Here is a 25,777-nt window from a genome sequence, read left to right on the forward strand (position 1 = left end):
TTTTGAAAATCTTTTCTCAGAGGAGAAATTTTTTAGTCTCCAAACTTCAAAAGTTGTACTAGATCCTTTTGAGCCCCGTATTTTCATTGTGGATATTTACGCCCTTAAAATCTTTCAAATCAAAAGCTAGCTTAAGAAAACCTGTCTTCAGTTTTGTGTATTTACCCAGAGAATAACGTGTCCTTCATTTATCAAGGTCCCTGGAGGGTCCATGATCTGGATTCTGATGCTCAGAATGTGAAGGAAAGATAACTTGGTAAATCCTTTAGTCACTTCCCATTCTTCGTCCTGAGGAAATAGAGCAAAAAGCAGACACACATGGTCTCTACACTTGAGCATGTCAGTAAATTTTTCCATGTAGAAATTATTGCTGAATTCAGTAACGCTTTCAAAACATTTAAATAAGTCTTTCTTAAACCTTACAGGATACTTTTTAATGGCATCTTAGGACAAAAAACTCATATTCTTCCATAGTTTATTTTTCATTAGATGTGTCTTTTTTTGAGGACTCGGGTTGTTGAGAAGTACACTAATTCCCATCCCTTGGGATAAATCTTGAGGGGATTCAGAAATGAGTAGGTATCAAATGGGCTTTAAATAAGCAAATTTGCAAGAAGAAAAGGGGACATGATCGGAAACAATAGTGTGTCCCAGTTAAATAAACTGCTCAGATCTTAGCAATTTTCATTGTTGCTTATGGTTAGCATGAGCAACACTTCTGCTCAGTAGCATCTGAACAGTAGGAGTGGTAAATTGGAATTGTCATCTATGTAGTGTCCATAACAAAATCTAATAAACGCCTGGGAAGAGAAGCGAGACTGACTACACTCCAGAAGGTGTTGTCTGATATTTTTAGGGTTTTTTTAAGAAAAAATAGTAACTTAATTATAGCAGCTCTTCTGTTACTGTTCTTTACAGTGACTATATGGCTTTAAAATACAAGCTGTGTTAGGTTGAAGACAGAACTGGAAAGTACTATGTAACTCTTCCTTGAGTGCATGCAGTAGGTTTTGATACTGATACCTTGTAATTTAAATTTAAAATTGTATTTAAAATTAATTATATTAGTTATATCTATATATCTACAGATATATATATTGTAATTTATATAGTGTTGTGAGACTACAGTGCTTTCGTGTAGCATAGTGAATTCTCAAGGATAATGAGGGAGTTTATGATCTAGAGATGGGGAACACCTCAAACAAAATACAGGGGAAAACATTATCTTCTAGTAATCTGTAGACTTAAGAATTACAGTGTCAAGAATTCTAGAAAGTGTGTTATTGTGTAGTACTGCCAGCTGGTCTGGGAACAGAGTAAACAGGACTTGTGTTAAAACATTGTCCTCATACGCAAATTCAGTTCTATTCATACCAGTAGGAAATACTAATTTTTATATCGACTTTTGAAATTTGTCAGTTCTGTTCATGTAATAATGATGATAAAATAATATTTTCTTCTGTTCCCTTCTAACTTGAAAGGAGTCAAAAATATGGAAGTAAAATGAAAAAAAAGAACAGAAACATTTTGGATTCCAAGCTAAAGAATAGGTCAGTAAGGAAGAACAGAGAGCAGCTGTAATTACTTTGAGGAGACTCCAAAGTCTTATTACTAATTTTTTTGTCCAGGGTCATTACAGGGTATGTTAAAAGTAGTACAGAATTATAGCTCAGTCTTTCTTCTTTAACAATATTTGCAACTTAGATGGAAGTCACATAAACATTCTGGTATTTAAAGTTAAAACCCCTACATTTCTTTGACACAGGTCATACTGAGAAGTGTTTGTACGTGATTGCTAGAGGGACTAATGGAGTTGTGGGGCAGATCCTAAAAGCTTGGGTATTTTGACCTGAATAGTATTCAGTATCACTGATCTGCATGTTGAATGAAGAACTCAGTTTGACTTTCAAAGTCATTGGTAGGAATAAGGTTTTCTCTGATTATTATTGAATAAAAATACTTTTTTTTAAAAAAAAGAAAAAAAAGACAACCAAAACCAAACCCAAAAAACCTTAATGACAGAGGATAGAATGTGGCATTGGAATTTTTGCGTTTTCAAAGTGTATTTCAAATTACATTTTTTTCAGGAGCATGCCAAAGATGAGACGTGAGATAAATAAGATGCTTAGGCAAATGTCCTCAGTCCCAGTAATTAGAGTATTAATCTATTAAGCTACTAGGATTACAGAGCATTATTAAAGACTGTGAAATTTCTGTACACTAGAAGGTCGATCTGGTGTGTGTCCCAGTAAAAAAAAAATTACAAAAATGGAAATATTTCTACTTACCTTTAAGTGGAAATTATAAGCAGAAATTTCAGAGAATTAAGATTGGAGATTGTTACAGATGGACAGAAGTAAGCATAGGCCTCTGTCATGACAGGTGCGAATGACCATATTGTAAACCAACAGAAACCAGTGAGGAGAAATGTTTGTGGTGTTTTGCTGAAGGAAGCTTGGTTGCATTCCTCAAAAGTAGTAATTTTTCCACTTACGTGTTATTTAAACACTGCTTCCAGGTAAATCGGCAAGATGTTCAGAGGAAAATAATCTAAAACCCAAGAGACTAGCACTTAATGTCCGTTATCTTCACTGCTTTTGGAGCAGCTCTCACTATTTTTTTACATGTATGTGGTGGTGTAAGAGTAAAATCTTAAGTAGTTACAAGCACTCACTCAGACTTGAGGAGAATATGGAATGATACTCTCTAGCCAAAGAGAAAATGACTGGGCAAGAGGCGGTCTGCACAAACTGCTGAAACAAAAGGGGTTTTGCCTGAACATGAGGAATCACTTCACGATGAGGATGACTGAGCACTGGCACAGGCTGCTCAGAGAGGCTGCAGAGTCTCCAACCAAGTTTTCTTTTGTCTTGAAGAGGCTCTGAGCATCTGTTTAATGTTGAGGTTCTAATACTGGACATATGCTTGTGCCCTGACCCTGTTTAACTTTCTAGCAGGGGCTAATTCCTGTTGCCTTAAGGAAGGAGGAACCATTTTCAGATAAAGAATAGATAACTGCTGGTGAAGAAATACTATGAAATTTCTACAGCCAAAGCTTTCCAAAATTGCTGCCGCCGTGTGTGAAAGCACAGCGAAGCTGTGCTTCCCTATGGAGCCAGGGTCGGAAGGACAGTAGAGTGCAGTGGTCTGAGTTGTCAGGACACCACTGAGCTTCCACTTAATCTTTCACAAATGGTGTTGCAAAGACCCTCAGCAGTGTCCAGATGACATGTTTGTATCTATCCCTCTCAAATACAGGAAATGCCATCATTTATATTTCACAGAAAACTGTTCTGACAGCCCCTGTAATTTCTGATGTATCTGTAGGTGTGCTCTGATATTGACTGGAAGCCTTGGATATGATACAAGGTACTTTTCAGCATATATGACTGTTCATCAAAGTGTATTGAGAGAGAAAGTGATGATTGAACCTCAAATCATATGTTATCTGGGCTTTATTTCCAAGCTTCCCATTAGAGTTGAGAGTCCAATTTCAAGCTCTCTCTTTAGGATATATATTGAGGGGAGTGGGAGGGGAAGACCATCAGCTGTGTTTCTTCAGTCATTGTTGAATGTGTTGGTGATAGATTCCAGTTTGTCAGAAAAAGCCTATAATACTTTATCTTCTTAGTCAAACCTTCACACTCGACACCCCCCCACCCCCACCCCCCCCGAAATAAATAAAGATCTGCCTGACCTGCAATTCCTCATCAGATTTTGGCAAAGCTGTGTTGAATAGGAGTGGTGTTAAAATACATTTTTTTGGCAAGATGTGGAAGATGCGTAGGTTAAGGTCCCTTTTCTGGTCCCTGCTTGAGCAGTGGGATTGGATGAAGTGATATCCAGAGGTCCCTTCTGACTTTGATCATTCTGTCATTTATGGATAAGTACTTGTTGGTTTGGGTTTTTTTTTCTCCATTCTTGTTTTGGTATTGCATCTTTCCCAAAACAGTTTGTTACCCTTTGGTGTCACTATGGCCCAATATTTATACAGTGATGTTACTTGCTTCCATGAAGGAATGAATATGGGGGAGGGGGTTTGGGTGATTTTTTTTCCCCTCAAGCTTTGAACTGCTGAAAGAGAAGAACTCTTTCAAAAACCAGAGAGTAATGCAAAGTGCTTCAGTTTTCCAAGGATCTGTAGTTCTAGCATAAGTAGGGAAAAGCTGTATTTATAATAACCATTTGAGAAATCTCAGCTCTGAATGGAAATGGGGATGTAAATTTTTAGGACTTTTGTTTCTAGAGAGAAGATATGAGCATTACAGTTGGGCTGTTATGTAGCTTCTGCAAAATACGTCCTCGTTATTGTAAGGGATACTTGACTAATTTGTGTCACTGGGCTTACACGACTCCATTCCGTTGTCCGTGCTTCCTCATGCTGTGTTTCATGATGCTAAGAGGCAGATGGGCTTTATAAAACAAGTCATAATTCAGTAGCAGAACCGAGTTGCTGTAACGCTGGCTTTTGCGACCATTGCTTCAGCAATGGAGCTTGCGAGCTTGACAGGAAGTGAGCAGCCCCAGAAGGCTGTGTGATGGGCTCAGCCAGTAGTCAGGGCTGCCTTGAAGCTGTTCTCGATCAGGTCAGAGCACCTTGAGGAGATCTGGTATGCACTGCCAGTTTGAATCCAGAAGAATGAATGCCCCAGGTACCAAAGTCTTGGGCAATGTTAAAACGCTGATTGCTGAACAGTCCCATTAGAAGTGTCTCTGGTAGCTGTGCTGTCAATGGTACCCTCCCCAGCTTGAATTCACTGGACAGAACGATAGAAACACAGTGCTCATGGAATAGAGCGTAGAGCAGTTTGGTCCTGTGTGCTTTGATGAAAACTGTGGTGCAATCATACAGATCAGTGTGCTGGCCTACCCTACTGAACTGTGGCAGTCACACCTGAAAAAGGCATCTCTCTTCCGACAGGGAGGGTGGAGGAAAAGCTCTAGCTGCCAGAGTTCTGCATTTTAGGGAAAATTGTTGTGGCTAAGGAAAACCAAATCTTAGCTACTGCTGCTTAGCCAAGTTTTAGTACAGTTTTCACCAAAAAGTAGGCATGGGTGTTTTTTATTTCCTCAACAAGAAAATGTAACATTATGAACCAGCTTTCATCATATGTGACAGGAAGGATCTTCCATTTCTTAGAAAAGAAAAAATCCAAGAGGAATAGGTACAAGCGGTCTGCTCTGCTAGAAGGCTCTGATAATATTAGTACCTTTCTATGATTTGCTTCCGTTCTGCTTTCATCTCCAAGACTGTTTTTTCAACCATATCAGTGCCTAATAGGTATCTGAGGTTTCCTTCATGGAAGAGAGAGAGTACTGGTGCAGTGTACCTCCTTTTGTAGCATGTGTCCAGAAACTATTTCATTGGGTCCAAGCGAGACCGAAGTTTAAATATACTTGCCAAAAAAATTAGCACAAAACTTTCAGAATTGAGATTGTAGCTCTGGAATTTTTGCCAGGGGTTTGGGGCTAATACAATATTTCAGACTTCATGTTGAGAGCAAGTGTTTTCATTATGTATAGTCTACAGGAGAAGCAAGATCTCTTTATGCTGGCATGCGAGGTGTTTCTTCATTATAGCTTTATTTCATTCTTCTAAGATTCATAAGAACTCAGATTCTTTCCAACTGACTCATTCACTCAAACTCTTCCCTGCATCGTTGTACCATTTAAACGCTGTTACTTGCCAACAGTCATCACTGCATGCTAAGGGATGTATTAGTGTAGGGATCTCTCTTCTAACAGATCTGACCCCTCAGTTGCAAAATAACACACTCTGGAGTTCTGTCTAAGAGTCTCCTTTCCTCCGACCATTTTTAGTGTACTTTTGAGCTGTTAGAAGCTCTTAACAGCCTATCGGTAATTAACTGATAGGTACCTTGTAGAGAATGAAGAGTTTTAATAATTAAAGATAAAATTGTTCTGTTATGTCTAGGAAGAAATTTTAGTTATTTCTAACTAAATTTCTATTTAGTTTTGGACTTGTGGCCCATTTTGAATTTTGTGATGTTGAGACTTGTGTCTTTTTGTGACTGCGCAAGTTGCTTCCTGGAACACTGTTATTAAAGAAAATGCTATAGATGAGTAAAACGTATGCTAAAAAATACGTATTTCAACTTTTACGTCTTCACAGAACCATTCTCATGATCATTTGCTAGACGCTAACGACTCAAGAAAACAGCAGGCTAATCAGCACAACTACCGTACAAGATACGCAGTAGAAGAAACAGCAAGGCCTGCTGAAGAGTTAGAAAATGGACACAGTTCCTCAGATGTAAGATCCTTATTCATGAAGCAATCTTGTACATTCTATTTCTACTTCTTAAGCTCCTGCTTCAGCTAACTAAACATCGTTTCTAGTGGAAACTCGGGTTGTGTTTTTCATTGAGAGTTTTCATGCACCTCTCTAAAAAATTATGTTGAATTGGGTTTTCACATGCTGTTGTATATGTTTAGTTTTGACTAAAAAGTAATTGACAATAGGGAGAAATGCTTATTTGTAAGGGCGTTTTGCAAAGTATATGCATGCAATGTTAAATATTCCCTGTGTTTGTAAGCGTAACAGTATGGTCATTGGCTCTAGGTGGCCCTACTTGAACGGGGACGTTGGATAATATATCCTTCAGAGGCCCCTTCCAGCCTCAACCATTCTGTGCTTCTGTAGCTAGAGAAATAAGAGTATATAAAGTCTTTGTTTGATGTTAATTGAGAAGATATGAAAATAGTACATTAAAAGGACTGAAAATAACTTTCAGAAGGGTAAGCTAGCCTTTTTAAATGGAGATTGAGAAGCATTCAAGTCTCCACTGACTATATGTTAAAAAAAAAATGTTGTCCTACACTGTGCATCTGTCCAGGCATAGATATTTTCTTACTTCTTTTCATTTAATTAAAGTCCATTAAAGCAATGTAGCTATCGGCAAACTAAAATGCCTTTTTAACAACATAAAGCTTTTATAATGCTGTATAGCACATATAAAGCCTACAAGAGTCTTAGTCGTGTTTTCATGTATTATAATTTTTTTGAGTTCCCAAGAAAATACTTTCTTTCTCCCTGCCTCTCCCTCTGTGCCTCCCTCGCCCCTTGTTAGGAAGGGGAAGTAGTTGTTGCCAGTGGTGGAACGTCAGAAGATGATGAAAGAGCATGGCACAGTGATGGCAGTTCTAGGTAAGTGACAGTATACCTTACAGAGAAAAGTCCTGCTAATTAATTTTAAATAGTTGTCTCTGCAAACAGTTAATGAGTATTAACTAAGCCTTGTGCACATTTAGAAGAAAAAATGAAAAAACTTAAAATTTTTAGGATTTATTTTCAGCTATATTAGTAACTAAAATTTAGAGAAGGCTTCATCCTTATTTGCTAGAAGCAGAATTGTTTCCAGTTGGTTTTGCAGGAGAGTAATTCTTTGCAGGCACACACACGCTTCATGCACATGGTAGCAGTTTCCTGTGACTGTCAGTCTGAGCTGTGTGACTGCCTCTGCTGACCCTTGGGTTGAAATTAGAGAGCAAAGATTGGAGTAGCTTCATCCCATCCTTTACTGCTTCTTTAGCAGATTATTCTTTTTACAAGGGCGTGTAGTGATAGGACAAGGGGCAATGGATTCAAACTGAAAGAGGGCAGATTTAGATTAGATATAAGGAAGAAATTTTTCACTCAGAGAGTGGTGAGGCACTGGAACAGGTTGCCCAGAGAAGCTGTGGATGCCCCATCCCTGGAAGTGTTCGAGGCCAGGTTGGATGAGGCTTTGGGCAACCTGGTGTAGTGGAGGATTTCCCTGCCCACGGCAGGGGGGTTGGAACTAGATGATCTTTGAGGTCCCTTCCAACCCGAACCATTCTATGATTCTTCTTGTTAACTTTTTTTCTAGCTCATTGGGGAAATCCATTTTACTTTGGCTTGCAGTGATGATTCTTTGCAAAATTAAGTTAATAGCTAATCTCATTTTGACATTCTGACCTGGTCATCAGTTATAACACAAATCATTTGATGTCTAATTAGTCTGTCTGTTAACTGCTCCAGTTAAATGACTTCGTTCCATTAAAAACATGATGCAAAACATTAAAGTTTTGAAGCTCCATTGCAAGGTTTCTGAACTCATTTACTATCCTTTCTTTGCAATATGTGGCATGAAGCCCTCTATGTGAGCCTACCACAGATGGGTGGACATCACCTTGATGAACAAGCACATGTGGTCTACTTACCATTTCTCTATTTCAGACCCCTAAGCTGGTTATAACTATTAAAATATTATAGTTATCTAGACTGCTAACTATAATCTTGTATTGGGTTCTGTTATATAATGCAATGCACTCTGAATTGCTTTTTAACTTTCTTTTTTTAATTTCTTTTTTCTTTGGTATGTCATACATAGTGACTACTCCAGTGATTATTCTGACTGGACAGCAGATGCAGGAATCAATTTGCAACCACCAAAGAAAATCCCTAAAATTAAAACAAAGAAAGCAGAAAGTAGTTCAGAGGATGAAGAAGGACCTGAAAAACAAAAGAAGCAAATTAAAAAGGAAAGGAAAAAAGGGATCGAGGAGAAAGATGGACCGTCAACATCACCAAAGAAGAGGAAACCCAAAGAGAGAAAACAAAAGGTTAGATGTTCTTTGTATATTACAGGATGGTCACTCCTGCTGTTTAGAATTAGATGAATGATCCAGTTGTGTATAGAACTTAATATTGTCTAACTTGAAAACACATCATGACTTTTACTCATAGTAAATGATAATTACTGACTCTTCTAAGTCCAATGATAGATTGCTGTAATGATACACTTTCTAAATGGGATGCATTTCACTTAAGGAATGCTTTTAATTGTTACCATCTTTTCTCAGACCAGAAACTTCCATTCTATGGATGTGTTGAGTATTGGTATAACATGTGCCTGTATTTTTTCAGCTACACTGACTGTCTCCCTGCTTAATTGCAGTTTCTTTTAGATCTGCACAAACGTGTCTCTTTTTTTTTTTCCCCTATCAATTCCACCATATATGATATTTGCATTGTGCTTGCCACTATACTTCCATCAAGGGGAATCTCCCATGATCAGGGTTTTGTTGTTGTCTGTTTGTTTTGTTTGCTTTCTAATATAACTGTATCATTCCAGTTTAGATAAGTACATGGAAATTTTCAGTGGCTTTTGTTGTTTTCAGTGTGTTGTGGTTTTTGGGGAGTTTGTTTTGGTTTTGATTAAGTGTTAGATCAGGAAACTTTGTTTCTTCATTCTTTCTTTACAGAGACTAGAAGCGATCTATCTGGTAGATAATTGCTTTCATAAACTCGTAGCTTCTATTTTTGCAATACTCAGGGAAACCAACTGTATCATCTAAGTAACTAAACAACTGCATTTTGTTTATTTATAACATTAGGAGTTCTCAGCATTTCTTAATATTATTATTTCAGCATTTTGGCCCTCATTAGAAGGTAGACTGGCAAAACAGCTGTTTTGATATGCAGGTTGGCATAGTATCAGCTTTACTGTGAATCTTTGGTAGAACATGCAGGTTGTTAGGTGGTGGTCTTTACTCTTTGATTAGGCTGCTTTGTTGTACGCAGCCATTGATTGTAGTGTCGTTACTAAGAGTGTCTTGGTATTTACACAGTCTGATTTCAGAAGAACATATGAGATCAGGAAAATAGATGGTGGTTTTTGGGGTTATTTTAAATGCTTGAAATCTCTTGTTTAGCTTTTTATTACAAAATATAAGACATCTTACAGCCCAGTATTTCTACTTAGAGTAAAGCTGAACTGAGGGTTTTGGGAATCTTGCATCCATTGTGGTCTCAGTTATCAAGATGCAGGAGGTCTTTGGTTCCAAAAATATCAGACATTTCAGATTTTTATAGATGACCTGCTCCTTTCTTGAATCACAAGAAAATACAAGGCTGGAAGGAACATTAGAGTCATCACTCTTCGCTCTGCCCCTAGGTAGAATTAGTTATACCTGTCATTCCTGACAGGTGTTTCTCTTTGAAGTGTCTTATGGTGGAGATTGTAACCCCTTGCTAAACAGAGAGCTCACAGTCCTTACTGGTAGCAAGTTCTTCCTGATTCCTGAACCTGAATCAAAAGTATGGCTTTCTTTTGAGGAAAGAAGTTTTGACCATCTTTGTAGCCAGGCGCAGAATCTTGGGAATTAAGAAAGAAATAGAGAAAGTATGTCATTCTTCTCTATTAATGCATGGGCTGTCAAGATCTTGAATGGTGCTTACATTTCTAATCTGCCTCCACCAAAAATGAATCTAAAAAATGATACAGCAGTGAAGAAGGGCAAGAAAGGAGCACCCAGGAAGTTGAAAAGGTACAGAATATTTTTTCTTTGGGGCAGACACAAAGAGGCTGAATCTTAAAAGGGAGAGAGTTTGGAGGAGATAGGATTAAAAAAGCTTTTATAAAACTGTGACTGGTTTAGAAACAAATAAATGCAGAATGATTTCCTTCCTTATTTTGTTACAGTGAGATGTAATACCCAGACATAGACCTGAAGCTCAAAAAAGAGCTCTTTCCCCATTGCACCTCCACTGCTTGAAAGCAAACAAAAACCCCAAACCACCAGAGCATGTAATCAGGTTGTGGAACTAATTAATAAAGGATTTAGTAGAGTTTCAGAAATGATTAGGCAAATTCACTGGGACTAGTCAGGCTTGGCTTCCAGAGGGTGTTAAACTGATGTTTAATGTGTGAAGGGAAGATTTTTCTCTTTAAAGGCTATTTCTTACTACCTTCCCATAACTCAGCAGTGAGCTAGATGGACGTTGCTCTGATGCAGTGCATTAGTTTTTTCACAAGACAGACCCACTCGAACCTCAAAATCCACAAGGTGCTTCTATGTTAATGATGTATTGCAATGGAGGGCTTCTGTTTTGATTTTATTTGGTTTGGTTCTAACTATGCGTTAACGCTTTTTCTGATGGGACCCACCAGTGCTCCAGTGGTGCGCTCAACACGCTTCCCATCGTGATGAAACCACATTTGAATTTGTGCAACAGAGTTACACTTGGAGTATCCCAATTGTAGTCTGGAGATGCGAAGTCTTCCATCAGTGGCTATATGAAGTGGATTTCTGTACAACCATCTAAGGTTGTTTGCTGTAGGTGGACAAGATTCTGTTAATAATTCCAGAGCAACCTGGCTTGAATGGTTGCACAAAAACCTGCTTTATCTGCCCTGTTAGATACAGACATGCAGTGTGCACGTAGGACCAGCAGCTGCAGCGAGCTTCCTTACTTACAAACACATGATGTGGACGTGCAATCTGAAAATGTAGTTCCACAGCACGTTATAGTAAATATGCTAGTAGGTAATGTAGATGTACCCAGTCCAAGTCATTTCCACAGGCTTTCCTCTGTTTATGTTCATTAATCTGTTCTTCCTCATTTTTTGGGGTTCCTTAATTGAAGGCAGCTGTATAGTTGTAGTATCTTACAGGTCAAGGCTGCTGTGTGAATCTGGTTAGAGAATGGTGTATTTCAGTTTTATCTTTCTGGGCATGAGATGTAGTTACTGGAGTGTTAATAAATTCAGTCTTTGTTAGAAGAGCCCCGCCACCACTACCACCATCCCCTCAAAACCAGCAAACTAAAAAAAAAAAATACACCTTAAAAACTCATTTTGTTTTTCAGATGATTAATGTTTTTAGTCTTGGTGTTACTGTAAGCAGTTAAGTAAGATTTATCTTCACGCTGGCAATAATTTTCTTTTTACATTAAATGCATTTAAAGACATGGGTGACAGTTGATTTTAATAAAACGTGTCCCTAAATACAGGGCTTCCCAAATGTTAGTTTATTCCTATTAATCTTCTCTGTACATTTTCTTCAGAGGCTGGCTGTAGGAGTTCTGGCAGAAAATGGTTTGACACTGGAAGAATGGCTGCCTTCAGCATGGATTACAGACACTGTTCCTCGTCGGTGCCCATTTGTGCCACAGATGGGGGATGAGGTATTGTCATTTTTCCCTCTGTGTTCTTGCTTCTTTCAGCTTGTTTTTGCCTTTTATATTCATCTGTGCATTTTTTCCACAGATTTATAATCAGAATATTTTGGGTTGTCATCAAAACATTCTTTGATCTGGCTAAAATCTGCTTTCACTTCCTTTAGTCTTTCCCATACTTAGTGTTCTGCACAGTGTTGCTTTGACTTTTTTTCCCTATTCTGTTGCAGTAATGTTCCTTCTTGTATTGTTCAGTGTATTAATTTCCTTGTGACACACGTGTCACAAAGCTATATGAGATGCTTTGTCTAGTCCTTAGTTGTAGAGCATCTTGTATGCTGAAGAATAAGTAAGAAATGAAATATGAATTTAAGTTGGTTGAAAAACTTCAGTTTGGGACTTGAAGTAAAAACCAGAAATTAAACCTTGGAGGGGGAGGGTGATTTTTTTTGTCATGGGTCTTTTTTGGTGGTGGTGGTTTTTTTAATTTCATTTATTCTGAAGAAAAACTCCGGTATTGTCCTTTTCACTTGTGTTTCTGATACCAGAAAGCTTCTGCTGGTCTCTTACAACAGCAAACCACAAGAGAATTTTTGTATAAATGTATTTTATATGAACTAGACTCTAAACACTTTGTAAACATGGCCCAGGTGTCTCAAAATACAGTAGTGAAAGGACACTTAGCAGTTTCTACTTTGGAATATATAGCGTGTGCACATTACAGTGAAATGTATGAATAAGTGGTATCAGATAGAAGGCAATCTTGAAAACCAGAGTCTGTGCATGTTTCCTGAAATCCCCTCAGGCTAAAATAAGAGGAAATAGCTGGCTTATGCTGTAATGTGTAGTCTGTTGGCTCTTCAGGGAGCGGCGCGTTTCTGAGGTGCTGAAGAGAGTTCTTGTGTGGCTCACACCTTCAGAATGCCATTGGAGGAACGCTTGACATGGTGGCAGAGTTGATGAACTTTGGTCCTGAGCTAGAGCTGTTTGTAGGCACCGCCTTAGAAACTGAATCAGGAGCAGAGGTTGCGTGTGCAAGCGGTTTTGTTTTTACTGGATCACTTCACTGATGCAGTACACCGCACAGCTATGCAAAATTTACATTGGCGTTGCTAGTGAGGGAGGGAAGGAGCACTTCAGCTTGAGAGTTGCAACTGGAGAAAATGCTTGTGCATTTATACCCTCCAGCAAGCATGTTTTGGAGACTGTGCTGTTCAAAAGATCAAGTCCAAATAAATATATTTGATGGCTGATACCATCTGGATACAGTGCAGCAGCCAAGGATTTAGCTGTACCCTTTTACTCAGGAGACTTTTAACATCGTTTCAGTTTAGTAAGATAAACTGGTATGTTTGGTTTGGCACGTGCTGAATAGCGTGTGCAGTGTGTACCAGGAATATCTAAGTAGGCTGCATCCTTTTGCTGAAAAATGCTTTGTATTGGTGAACAGGGAATTTCCTGTCCTGTGCCTAGAAGGTAGGAGTAGTTGCACCAATAGAGAGTATGTTTGTAATCAAGCTGCTCTGCCTAAAATTCCATCTCTGATACTTGCCCTCCTCAGGTTTGCTTAAGATGTGAAAAGAAGCTCTTCATCTAGAAAGTTGCTTTTGAGATCCACAGAAATAAAAGATGGGTTTAATTAGAGAAATAAGATGAAAAGAGGTCTCGAGGTCTCGTGTCGCCTTCAAACGTTTTGGCGGATGGTTGGTATGTTTTATAAGATTTGGGAGGAGAGATATTTCAAATTTGTTCTCTTACAGCTGTACAAACAAATAAGAAAAACCAGTGGTGCTATATTTAGTTATACTCGAGGCATAAGAATAGTGTATACCATCTCTTTTCCCTTTCTGAATGCTGCCATTTGCAGACCTTTGTCATGGTTCTTGAGGAACAGTGGAAACACACCAGAGAGATGGGACAGCAATTTTCCTGTCTGATTATCGAAATATAATGCATATTCCTTGGAGTATTCTGCCATTAACACAATAAAGAACAGTTTTGTCTGGGTACTACAACAAACATGCAGAAGCAGGAATTTATCAAGATTAAAAACACAATTTCCTGGAAAAAAGCATAAATTCTTTTTTCCACAGATATCTTTCTAATTTGTCTTCTGAGAGAAGACGCAATGTGTAGAGCCATTTACTAAATAAAAATGCTTCACTTCTGTAAACAGTGGGTTGAATTTATATAGAGGTTTAGCAGAAAGAGTAAGTGTAGGAGGAATTGTTTGTAGCCTGTGCCACTAAGTGGAATCTTTTTTTGTTTTGATTTGCTGGAAGGTACAGGAAACAATTGTCACAATGTTGAAAGTGTAATTTAAATTGATGTTATTTTAGATCTGTCTCTCGGTAGCCTCTGTTCCTTTTCCTGCCAGTTAGATTCTGACAGTGCATACAAGATTCCCACTGCTTTCATGCCTTCTGTAACTACTGTGCATTTTTTCCCCACAAGGATACTGTACATGTCAAATACTCTGAAAAACAAGAGTTTAAAAAAATTGTGGTGCTGAGTCCTTCTCCATTTAAAAAAAAAATAAATAAATAAATTGTCTTGTGACATGAAGAAAGTTCAGTAACTGTTAATGTAGAAACTTGACAGGCTTTTTTATAATGTGTTATGATACAACAGTTTTGGAAAGCATGTGAAAATACAAAATTAGTGTGTTTATTTATATAAATGTATTTTAAAAACTTATGAGGGCTTTTCACTCTGCTTTTCTGGTTGTTTTAGACCTTTAAATTTAAGCTATTGTTCCCTCATCCTACTTGATGGAAATCTCATGTTTATTGCTTGGGGCACTTTTAGAGGATTTTTTTATTATTATTATTTGGAATGCATCATACCTGGAATAGAGCTATTCATCAGGTCTTTGTAATAATTAGTTTGAGGAACCTCTGCTTTGCATTTCAGGATATGTTCCTTAAATACATGTTTAAGGTTTTCAGCTTACTACTTCATTAAAGTGGTGGTTTATAACAAAAATATTAATCCACATGGTATCATATACAACAGGATCAAATTAAAACTTATAGGCTCTGGATGTCTGAACCATGGAAATCTATAATGAAAGGATTTGACAATTTTGAATAAGCACTTGAAATGTCTGTTTTCAGTTTGTTCATATCTTTGTTCAGTGGTATGGAAGACCACAACAGTAACAAACAGATGAATTTTCCTTCTAGAACATATTTCTCGTTCAAAACCGATACGATTAGCCAGATACAGTCATGAATAATCGAGTGGATTAGTGAAATTCGGATTACTGTCATTGAATTGTTCTGTAGTGCGATGATAAACAGGTGGTTTTGTTACTGATTTCGTTTTGGTCTCACATGTGTTATTTAGGATATTTTACGCTCATAGTGAAAATGGCATTCTAAATCTTTCCTACTTTTTCTGTAAATGTTTCTGATACCTGCTTTAATTGTTCACCTCTTAATTTTTTGAGAACTTGAAACTTTTGCAGGAAAACACAGTGGAAAATTGTTGATGATAAAATAGAAAGTACACACATTGTATGGCAGTGATAGCTAGCATTTCAGCTCGTCAAAGTCTTTGTTAGATAACTGTCACATTTGACTTTTAGGTCTACTACTTCCGACAAGGTCATGAAGCATATGTTGTCATGGCTAAGAAGAACAAAATATATAGTATTAATCCCAAGAAACAACCGTGGCATAAAATGGAGTTACGGGTATGACTTCTTTTTAATTTTTGTTTGTATCTTAGTATTAAAAACAAAGCTTGGAAACTAACTGAAAGAAGATTCTTGATAACAGATGTTTAACATTATTCTCTTAACTTCTTCCCCTTATCTTAATATTTTAACTTGATAAATAGTCAAATGAAATCAGAGCTTAAACTGTACTTTTTGCATCTGCTTGAGCAGATGAGGTGGTTAGACTTGATAGCAAAATATTTTTCAAACGAGTGACATTGTGAAATAATAGCTTGTTTTGAAAGACTAAATTTCAGATGCTTGATTTTGACATGTTCTGGCAGAAACCCAGCCTTTTCAGTATACTCATTTTTTCATGCTTCAGAAAGATATTGTAGTCATCTTAACTTCAATGGTGATAATGTTTCATTTATTCCAGGAGCAAGAGCTGATGAAAATAGTTGGGATTAAGTATGAAGTAGGATTGCCTACACTCTGCTGTCTTAAACTAGCTTTTCTTGACCCTGATACGGGTAAACTAACTGGAGGATCATTCACTATGAAGTAAGGAAAGGAATGTTATATTCAAATTGTGGGCTTTCTTGGGGCAGGGGGTGAGGTTGAGGGTTAAGAGATACCATTAATATGGTGACCTGAGCTTTTGCTTTTCAAGTGTTGAATTCAAAGTGTTATTTTTTTGTGTGAGTGCTTTACTTTTATGCTTTTGCTGTTTTATCGCTTAATAGTTGTGTGTTCTGTTGTAATTAGGTACCATGATATGCCAGATGTCATAGATTTCCTAGTTTTGAGGCAGCAGTTTGATGATGCAAAACATAGGCGATGGAATATAGGTGAGTTGCGTGGGGAGTTTTTTTGGTGTGCTTTTTTTGTTTGTTTTTCTAAATGTCTACCTATTTCCATGATAACTTATTAAAAAGTAGATTTTGGTAAATAAATCCTAATACTGCACTGAAATCAGAGAATAAACTCTGTCCACATTTGCGTGTGGAGTCCTATTTTGTCCTTGACTGAAGCTACAGCAAGCAAAATATTGAAAGTGATCTGTAAGAGAAAGTGCAAAGATGATCTCAGTTCTGTGTTTGCAGAGAGGAATTAAGAATACTTTTTAGAAATACGGTGTTTATTGGTAACTGATAACTTACTGTAACCTATATATTGCCTGTCTCTCATTTTTTTGATGGAAGGTCCTTTTACAACTACACTGCTACTAGAATTTTTTAATTTTATTTTTAATTTCTGGCATTTCTGCTGGAAATATGGAAGGATCTTCTCCACTATTTCTAACCTAGATGTCTAGACTGTACAAAGAGAATGCCCTTCCCATCTCTGTATACTTGTTCGAATTCTGTTCTAAATCCCATGTGGTTTAGCTTCATTGAAGCATATATAGGTACAATTCGCTGTCGTGTGACATGGGAATATTTTTGATTAATTTTACTTTGCCTGTACTTAGTTATTTCAAAGTGTTGGATATTGGAGAATGTCCATGACAGGCATGTCCTCCAATCAGATCTATTTCCTAGTCATCTTCTCCATATGATAACAAAGATCACCTTTCATCAATGAAATCTATCCTAGGAGGAGTGAAAACTATGCATTATGACAGAATGGTCCTCTAAGGTGTTGGGTTTTTTCAGGAGGTCAGGAAACACATATGTTCTCACTCATAAGAACAGCCTTAGATTGTCTCTGAAACTTAAAAGATTAAGCAAGTATTACTGATTCTTCAGAGTTCAGGATGAACTCTGTTCCCCTGAGAGAGAAATTTGTCTATGATACTGTGCTTACAGAATTATAGGCACTATGAAGTCCTTTCCAGTATCTCAGTATGTTCTGTGAAGTGACATGCTCCTGAAAGTGAAGTATTGATAGCCTATTTATTTGTTTATTTATTTTTAAGCAGGTCTCAATGCTAAATACATTTTCTGTAAAGTAACAGTGATTCCTGTACCAACTCAGTTCCTGTGGTTCTTCCATTCAGGAGCTGTGGCTAGTATGTACACAACTAGCATTTCTTGCTGCTTCAGGCAAAGCATCATATAGGAGAATGGATGATTCTAATGCAAAAAGATGGTGGTGTATCTGATTGCCTGTGTGGAAACAACTGATAGAACATACATTCTGCAAATATGCTGCCTCCTTAGTCTGTTGCTGTTTTCAAAGTGCTGTCCTCTCTTAAGTTCCTTGTAGCTAAGGAAGCTGAAGAAGTGGTACAGCCGGATGTTAAAAGCACCTTTTTTTTTTTTTTTTTTTTAAATATTTTCTTACCTGACTTTTCTGCCAGAAAGAATGAATTCATCTCATGTTCTTTGATATACATCATGATATCCTTTCTTAGGATGTGTGCCTTAACAGTAGATGTGTAAATTACATGATGCCATCTTAATAAATTCCGTATCATCTCATACTTTACATTATGTTGTCCTAAAGACAGCTAGTCTAGTCTTAAATTCTGTGGGAAATTTGGTGAAAACTTGGCTTCTGATTCAATAGGAAATGTAAACCTCAACAACTTCTTTAAAGATCATTTCACTGCAAAGATCTCTTGAGACAGACTGGTCAACATCTACTAGTAGGTCAGCAAGCTTTGCTCTTTCCTGATGATTATGGATCTGTGGTCTTGTCCTCCTCTGCCATGCTATATGTGTTTTCTCACAAGATCATGGCAGCAGAAGAAGAATGACTGGCATAGCTTTTATGTGAACAGCCTAGCCAGAAGTCATCTGTCAGCTGTCATGATAGAAATCCAGTAGAGGAGGGACTTTAAAATGTAACCCTTGCTGCTTTTAAGACTGAGTGCAGGTAGCATCTCCTTTCTGGGCTGGCAACTGTATTTCTGAGAACTGACAGTGTGGAAAGAATTGGAGCTACACAAAAAGTATTGAAAGTGCTAGAACCTTTTATCAAGCCTTCTGTGTAAATAATGTGAGTTTCGGGCCAGTAGTGTCTAATACCAGCTTGTACCTCTGACAAGTGTTAGATTTCATTCTTCAGTTCCTTTTTTGGGTGGTAAAAATAGTGGTAAAATAGTCTCCTTCTTTGAGACCGTATGAAATGGTAGGGCAGAGATAGCAAAGACACTGCTGTTGAAAAACTTTACAGCTTTTCCACGAGCCTTCCAGAGCGCACTACCCTGCTCTTTCTGTTGACTCTTCGGATATTCTACTAGCACATGCTTATGTGCTTGGAACAAAGCTTGCACTGTTTTCTTGCAGTGTGGAACACATTATAAAAATGTTCCTTCAAAGTGGATCATGTTTTCTACCAGCATACGGAGAAATGCCTTAGAACTGTACATGAAACTGTTCCTGACTATTTAACCACTATTTAATCCCCCAGATTTAACTGACATGCTCAAGTCTTCTGAAATTTCACCATAGCTCTTCATTAACAAACCGGGCTTTTTTTCCTGTCATGCAGTGCTAGTTTGTCTTTTCAGGACTACTGTTACTATCGTTTCTTATTCCTCTATGATTTCTGGCACTTAGCTTACAAATCCTTATTTTTATAGCTACTGTTTGGAGAGTCACTGGATATTAAATTTTCTGACTCCACTTTAAGTCATTAAAACATTGTTCTTTTAATCAATAACAATCCTTGATGTGTTGGTGGGGTTTTTTGGTGAGATTTTTTGTGTTGTGTTTTTATTGTTTGGGTTTCATTTGGTTTAGGGAAGAATATTTGCTTATTTATGTAATTTATATTTTTAATATTAAATGTATATTTATGAATCTTTTCAGAAAGAGCAAACTTACAAAGTTTAAGAAGTGACATGTTCTTGTTTCTACTCAGATTCTATTTATTGCATATCTTTGTCTTCTTATAGTTTAACTACAGGATTAATACTTCGGCTAAAAGCTATTCCAATAGTATTCCTGCAGCTTTAGCTGTATGTCTTAGACAGGTGTGAATACCTTCTGTTACATAGTAGCCACTTTAATTTCAATATACGTTTTATTTTTTCATCATTCTAATGTTATCTGGTGATAACATAGTTCTGGAAAATTATGCTAAATCCTTCTTCTAAAAAGAATCTTTGGTCTGCTGTCCTCATAGATGAGGTAACACAGAGGACATTGGAAAAATAGTGATTCAAGAGATTGTTCTGTGGGCTTTTTCAGTCATATTTTCTGCTTTAGCATTCTGTCCATAGGAATGCTGTGGCTCTTGAGAAATTGGAACACTCTTTTAAGTGTTTTTGATCTTCTTAATGTTCAGCCCCATGAAGGCACTCACAGTTGCACCTACACATGTTCCTTTGTAAAACTGATCACTAGGGAATGCCATGTTGGGAGACTGCACTTTTAAGAGCTCTTCAGAATAATTTATTCCTTTAAAATAAAGCATCAGCCCTTATTTATGTTTTTGATCTTCCATTTCAGATATTTCTGGTATACTCGGTTCTATTACGTTCAGCACAATTAGGACTATTGATGGAAGCTTTGTAATTGTCCTAGAATTACTTGCAATCTATTAAATTAAAAAAAAAAAGTGCAGTAAAGAAAGCAGAACATTTTTGAGAGTGTATTTACTTCCCATTAATTCAAACAATTGCACCAAGCATTTGGGCAGAGTGTGGGTGTATTGAAATAGAACAAACATTGCAGTAGTTGAGAAAGCCTGTGTATATTCAAATCCCATGAAAATGAAAATATGCAGTTCTTGGAATCTCAGACTTAAATTACATTTGTTCTTCTATTGAACGAACTGAATACTTAACTAAAAATTGTTTCTAAATTCTGTGGCGTGTGTTATAGAAAATGTTAGAATTTATGGTGGCGTGTAATACACGTATTCTCATGTGTAATTTTTTTAATAACGTTTCTGACCTTTTTTCTCAGACGAATGCTTGCAGTAGTGAAACCATTGAATTCATAGTAAATTACTTTGCTAACCTTTTGAAGAAGCTTTAATAAATTTTATTCTGTTGTCAGTTAGATCATCTGCATAGTAAAGGGAATGAACCTTTTAAGTTACATTTGGGTAGCTGAAAAAGTATTTGAGAAACTAAGGAGAAGGAGCTCAGTAGCATGTAAAATATTCCCTACACAAAAGTGTCACAGTGCTTAGTTATTTTAAGATAGCATGTAGTGTTTAATGCAGGTAGATTTGAGTCTTACAGTTATAGCATTGAAATGTCTTACTGTCATGGTTTTTGGACCGAGGGTCGAGACAAGAACCGAGAGGGAGCACCCACCAACCATGGTCCCGGGCAAAACATGACTCAGGCTTTCTTCTTAAAACAAAACAATTTATTAACAGTTACTTAACAGGAGACATAAGGGAACGAAACCGGTTACTTGAGAGGAGAAAAGAGAAAACAAGGCCAGATCTTAAAACAACACCTCCCCACCCCGTTTCCTTTCGTTCCTGGCTCAACCTCCCCCCGGCGGCGCAGGGGGACAGGGAATGGGGAGTGCAGGTCAGTTCATCCATGTTGTTACTGCTGCTCCTTTCTTAAAGGAGGAGGAGTCTTTACACCATTTTTCCCTTGCTTCGGTGGATCCCCTACTCATGAAGAAAAAAAGTCCCCAAACTTTTCCAACGTGAGTCCTGCCCGCAGGATTGCAATCCTTCCCCATGGATTGCACCAGTTTGGGCTTTACCAGTCTCGGCCTCTTAGGGAGCTGCTGCCACTCGCGTCGGCGTGGGTCGTCCCACGGATTCCAGATGCCTCCACGACCTCGTCGTGCATTCCATGCCCCATTATTAACAGTACCTGGTCGCGCATCCCCTGCTCCATGACCTCTCCTGGGCTCAGGCATCTCTTTTCCGACGTGGGTTTCTCCACGGGCCACGAGTGGGTCTCTGCTCCGCCAAGTACACCCTGGCTGCAGGGGGGCCGCCTGCCATCTTCACACTGATTTGCAAGGGAAACCTCAGCTCCAGCACACCTCCTCCTGCTCCATCTTGACTGACCCGGTCGTTGTGGTTGTTTTCTCTTAGCTCTTAATCCTCTCTGGGGAAGCTCGGCCCGGCGGGCACCCCGGGAGTGGGGCGCTTCCCGAGCCCCCCATGCGGCTCCCCCGGCGCCATCTTGAGCACGTGGCGCCGGCCCGGGCCCGGGCAGCCGCCCGGCCGGGAGCCGGGAGCGAGGGCAGCGCCCTCCTGCTCGCTCCTGAGCAAAAAGCCCTTTCCCGCCCCTTTGTCCCAACTTAAATAGGGCAATTCGCAGAGGCGCCAATTTGGCTCAACCCCCCGGGGGGGATGGGACTCAGATCTGGTGGCACAGGGAGCAAATCCCCTCCCCTGCCACCAGAACACCCCACACACATCAAACTATCACACTTACCTTTTATATTAAATAAAGAAATAAATTCATATGTAAAGAATATGTGGATAGTTTTGCAAATCATTAATTTTTAAAATATCATATTAACTTTCATTTTGGTTTAAAAGCAGTGTTCAGAAAGAATTTAAGATTTTTTTAAAAAAAAATGAGTATGACTCATGTTTGCCTGTTGATGCTACGAGAGTTCAAAAGGATTTTTATATTCAAGATCAAGCCAAAGGTATCTAAAAACTGCTTTTCTTAGGAGGAGTAAGGTGCCTTGTATTGATGGAATTGTTTTGCGTTCTTACCTAGGTGATCGTTTCAGGTCAGTGATCGATGATGCTTGGTGGTTTGGAACAATTGAAAGCCAGGAACCTCTACAGCCTGATTATCCTGATAGCTTATTTCAGTGCTACAATGTCTGGTTAGCAAATTTATCTTCAATCTTTTATTTCAATTGGTTATTTAATTTGAAGTACTGACCGAGCAACTTGCTTTTATTAAATTCAGTCTTGCATCTCACTGTACCAGTTTATTATAATACTCTGTGGTATATAAATAAGTTATGTTACAAACATTATTTAATTACATTGTTGAAGCAATATTAGTAGATAATTTAAATGTGGTTATTTTTAAGCTGGGACAATGGTGATACTGAGAAGATGAGCCCTTGGGACATGGAGCTGATACCAAGTAATGGTATGGCACATTAATAATATAATTTGCTTTAAGAGTGTATTTAAAGAACAAAAAAAAAAATGAATGGTTTTACTGAAATAATCCTGTTTCTCTTGAGGAGTGGAGAGAAGGCCCACAAACCAGTTGCATTTGGAGAACATCCTTAAATCAATCAAACTAAAAGTGGATCAAGATAAAAAAACTGTGAAAAAACATACAGCCATACTTAGACAAACTAAGTATATATTGGAAATAGACAGAAATGTTACAAAAAGTTGTCACAGATGATGTACAGTTAACTTTAACTTTTTGTACAGTTGGGGAGAATTGAAGATAAACCTGTGCCCTATGTCAGCTTTGAGGAAGCTGACTGCTCAAGACCCGTCAGCGTGCCTGCAGGCTTTCAGTGCATTGAAGATGAGATGCGCCTGTGAGATAGTTTGATAGTAGGATTTGCTCCCTGTCTGGCCCAGCATATGTGGCAGATGGGCATGCTGCAGTGGACAGCATAGCGTGGGCACTGATCGCAGACAAGAACATAGTATTTCCTCTTTCCTCACTTAGGTTTTTTTTAAGATTTCATAAAAGTCTGGTTAAAAAACAAAGTAGAATCAGCATTTTTTCCTTGTCTTTTCTATGGAAAGTTTGATGATATTGTCACTCATAATGAACCACAAATAATTCTTCATTCTTTTAAGTTGTAAATACGTTCTTTTCAACTTTTAATTCCAGTTCAACCATTCTTTCAGTGGGTACCACTTTGTCATAAGTAAAATAAAGAAGTTAGAGTGGTAACGTGACTGAAATAATTGATTAAAATAGGCAGATAACCAAACCTGAACCTCATTTTGTTGCAGTATCCACATATACTGACTTTTGTTGCATCTTCCTTCAAAAAAAAAGAAAAATTGTTGAAGAGTAGCACTTTGCACCGTACTCTGAAAATCTGCTGTTACATTATGAATTGTTAAAGTTGGTAGGTCCTCAAGAATGCTAGGGTGATGGCACTTTTAATTTGCTTGCTCAGGAGCTCTGGTTTTAGCATTTGACCTTGGAAAACTGTGCATGGTGGAACCACTGTCTGGAGAATGTTTTAGCGTCAACATAAAAGTTGTCATCTTAAACTCCATCTGAAAATCATTGACCATTCATTACCAAAATCATTTATTACCAAGAATTTTACATTAAAAAACAAAAACAAAAAAAAAACCACAAGCTTTAACTGTGATGAAGGAGTGTCTTAGTTGGTTCTGAAATAAATTCTACGGTTAACTATTCAGAAGAGAATAAATCTTGTTTCATGGAGGACTTGTACACCAAACTGCATTGTAAGGATTTAAATTTAACATAGAACAATACATAGAAAGGATACTGGATGTATCCAAAATGTCTTTGAGCAAATCAAGAATGTTTTGTTTGGTTAGTAAAGTGCTGTTATATATGTTTGAATTACAAGTATATGTATTACACAAGATACAAAGATTTATGTTTTATTTAGTTTTCATGTTACGTTTTAGCTGTATTTCCGGAAGAACTGGGAACTAGTGTTCCTTTAACAGATGATGAACGTAGAACGCTGCTCTATAAACCTCTGGATGGAGAGTGGGGTTCCAGGACCCGAGATGAGGAGTGCGACAGAATTATTGCAGGGATAAACCAACTCATGACTCTAGGTAAATCCTGAATAGTATGGGACACGTTTTTGTGTTATGTTTTTCAGACTGTGCTCATGTGTACTTCTGAAACTACAAAAATGAATGTGATGATCAAGAGGTAAAAGGTATATTTTAACCGGAACAAAACTTTTTCACTGTATATTTTTAAATTTTTCTTCTAGTGAGTACATAAAAACCCCCTAAATTTTCTCCTGTTCTCAAAGGTAACTGTTGCTTTTTGGTACATAATTTGACATAGGCTAGGAGTTTGGTTTTTACATGCTAAGAATAAGTACATGAGTTTTTTACTTCACCTCTCAGAATCTCTTGTTGGGGTTAAAATTTCAAACTTTATGACAAAAAAAAATCAACTGTATTACAGCCAGATAGAGGAGGAAAAAAAATCTTACATACTTAGAGAATGGAGATTTCCCCTGTATTAGCCTTTTCCAGTTCCCATTTTCTCCTCCACGTTGCCTTAGTTGTGCAATGTTGAGGAAAAAGGAATTGATTAATTTATGAAAAGCTGCTTGCTCTTTGATTGCAGACCAATTACTCTTTACAGGCAGCTTCTGAAACGGTAATGGTTAAAACGTTTAACAAATCCACTGCAACACTTAGATGATCAAAGATGGGTGTCTGAGATGGAGATCCCTCCGTGAAATACAGGCTGAATCATAAGTCTTTTGTATGTTTTGTGATGAGCAGACTGTGTTGTGTCAGCAGGCTTGGGTTTGAGGCAAACAATGGTCATAAATTAAATATATAAGTTGTCACAGATACTGGGTTTTTTTAACTGTCTTTTTAAAGTATTTGAAGCAAGTACTTGAACTTGAGAACCCTCATGTTTCAAAAAAGCCAGAAAACTCAACTCTCTGAATATTTCTGATACCTAAATGTCCCGTATTATGGCTTCTTTGGTGACATACTACATAAGAAGATTCTCTTTGCTTCCAAAAGAAAGGAAATTTCCATACAGTATAGTAATCCAAATTACAAATTACATTAAAAAAAACTTGTAAGGAAATTAAATTTTAGGTGTTTTCTCTGTGTCATCTAAGAGTAATGGGTTTACATTACGTTGTAGGGCGTACTGCTTAGTTTGGATTTAACTATAGCATATGTGGTGCATGTCGGTACAAAGTAGCAGTCGCTAAAACATTCATAAGAGTAAGCGAACAGCTTTTGGAAGAAGAGCCGTCTGTTTAGCAACAACATGTTTTCTGTTTTTAAAGACTTTCAAGAGAGACTTTAAAGGGAATTTTTTTTATGTTTTTGTATTACGGTATTTTCCCTTGAGGTGTAAAATGTTAGAATGATGCATCTAAGCGCTCATGATGCTTCTAAGCGCAGGAGGAAAAGAACAAGTTTGTATAGGTGCACAGACTTCAGTTGCTCAGCAGTCTTCTAGTGTTATGGTGGATTGGTTTTAGGAGGCTTCTTTGCAGTTAGGTAGGGACAGGAGATTGTGTTTCGGGTTTGAGTGTGGGTTTTCCCCATATCTTAATGAGATGGAAACAGTACTGTAACTGGTATGATAAGAA

General features: G+C 37.7%; 1 protein-coding gene across 3 annotated transcripts in view; it reads left to right on the forward strand.

The window, feature by feature from the left end:
• Positions 1–25,777, forward strand: part of PHIP (PHIP subunit of CUL4-Ring ligase complex) — a 120,232-nt gene that overhangs the window by 75,157 nt on the left and 19,298 nt on the right. For all 3 annotated transcript variants that reach the window (XM_086631346.1, XM_086631347.1, XM_086631348.1), the window contains 10 exons: positions 6,134–6,274; positions 7,092–7,168; positions 8,376–8,607; positions 11,834–11,953; positions 15,534–15,641; positions 16,045–16,169; positions 16,374–16,456; positions 22,213–22,324; positions 22,538–22,599; positions 24,096–24,251. In XM_086631346.1, coding sequence (XP_086487472.1) covers positions 6,134–6,274; positions 7,092–7,168; positions 8,376–8,607; positions 11,834–11,953; positions 15,534–15,641; positions 16,045–16,169; positions 16,374–16,456; positions 22,213–22,324; positions 22,538–22,599; positions 24,096–24,251 — 1,216 coding nt within the window. The remainder of the gene's footprint in view (positions 1–6,133; positions 6,275–7,091; positions 7,169–8,375; positions 8,608–11,833; positions 11,954–15,533; positions 15,642–16,044; positions 16,170–16,373; positions 16,457–22,212; positions 22,325–22,537; positions 22,600–24,095; positions 24,252–25,777) is intronic.

This window comes from Tauraco erythrolophus, chromosome 2 (genome assembly GCF_009769465.1).
Source record: "Tauraco erythrolophus isolate bTauEry1 chromosome 2, bTauEry1.pri, whole genome shotgun sequence".
Classification (NCBI taxonomy): domain Eukaryota; kingdom Metazoa; phylum Chordata; class Aves; order Musophagiformes; family Musophagidae; genus Tauraco; species Tauraco erythrolophus.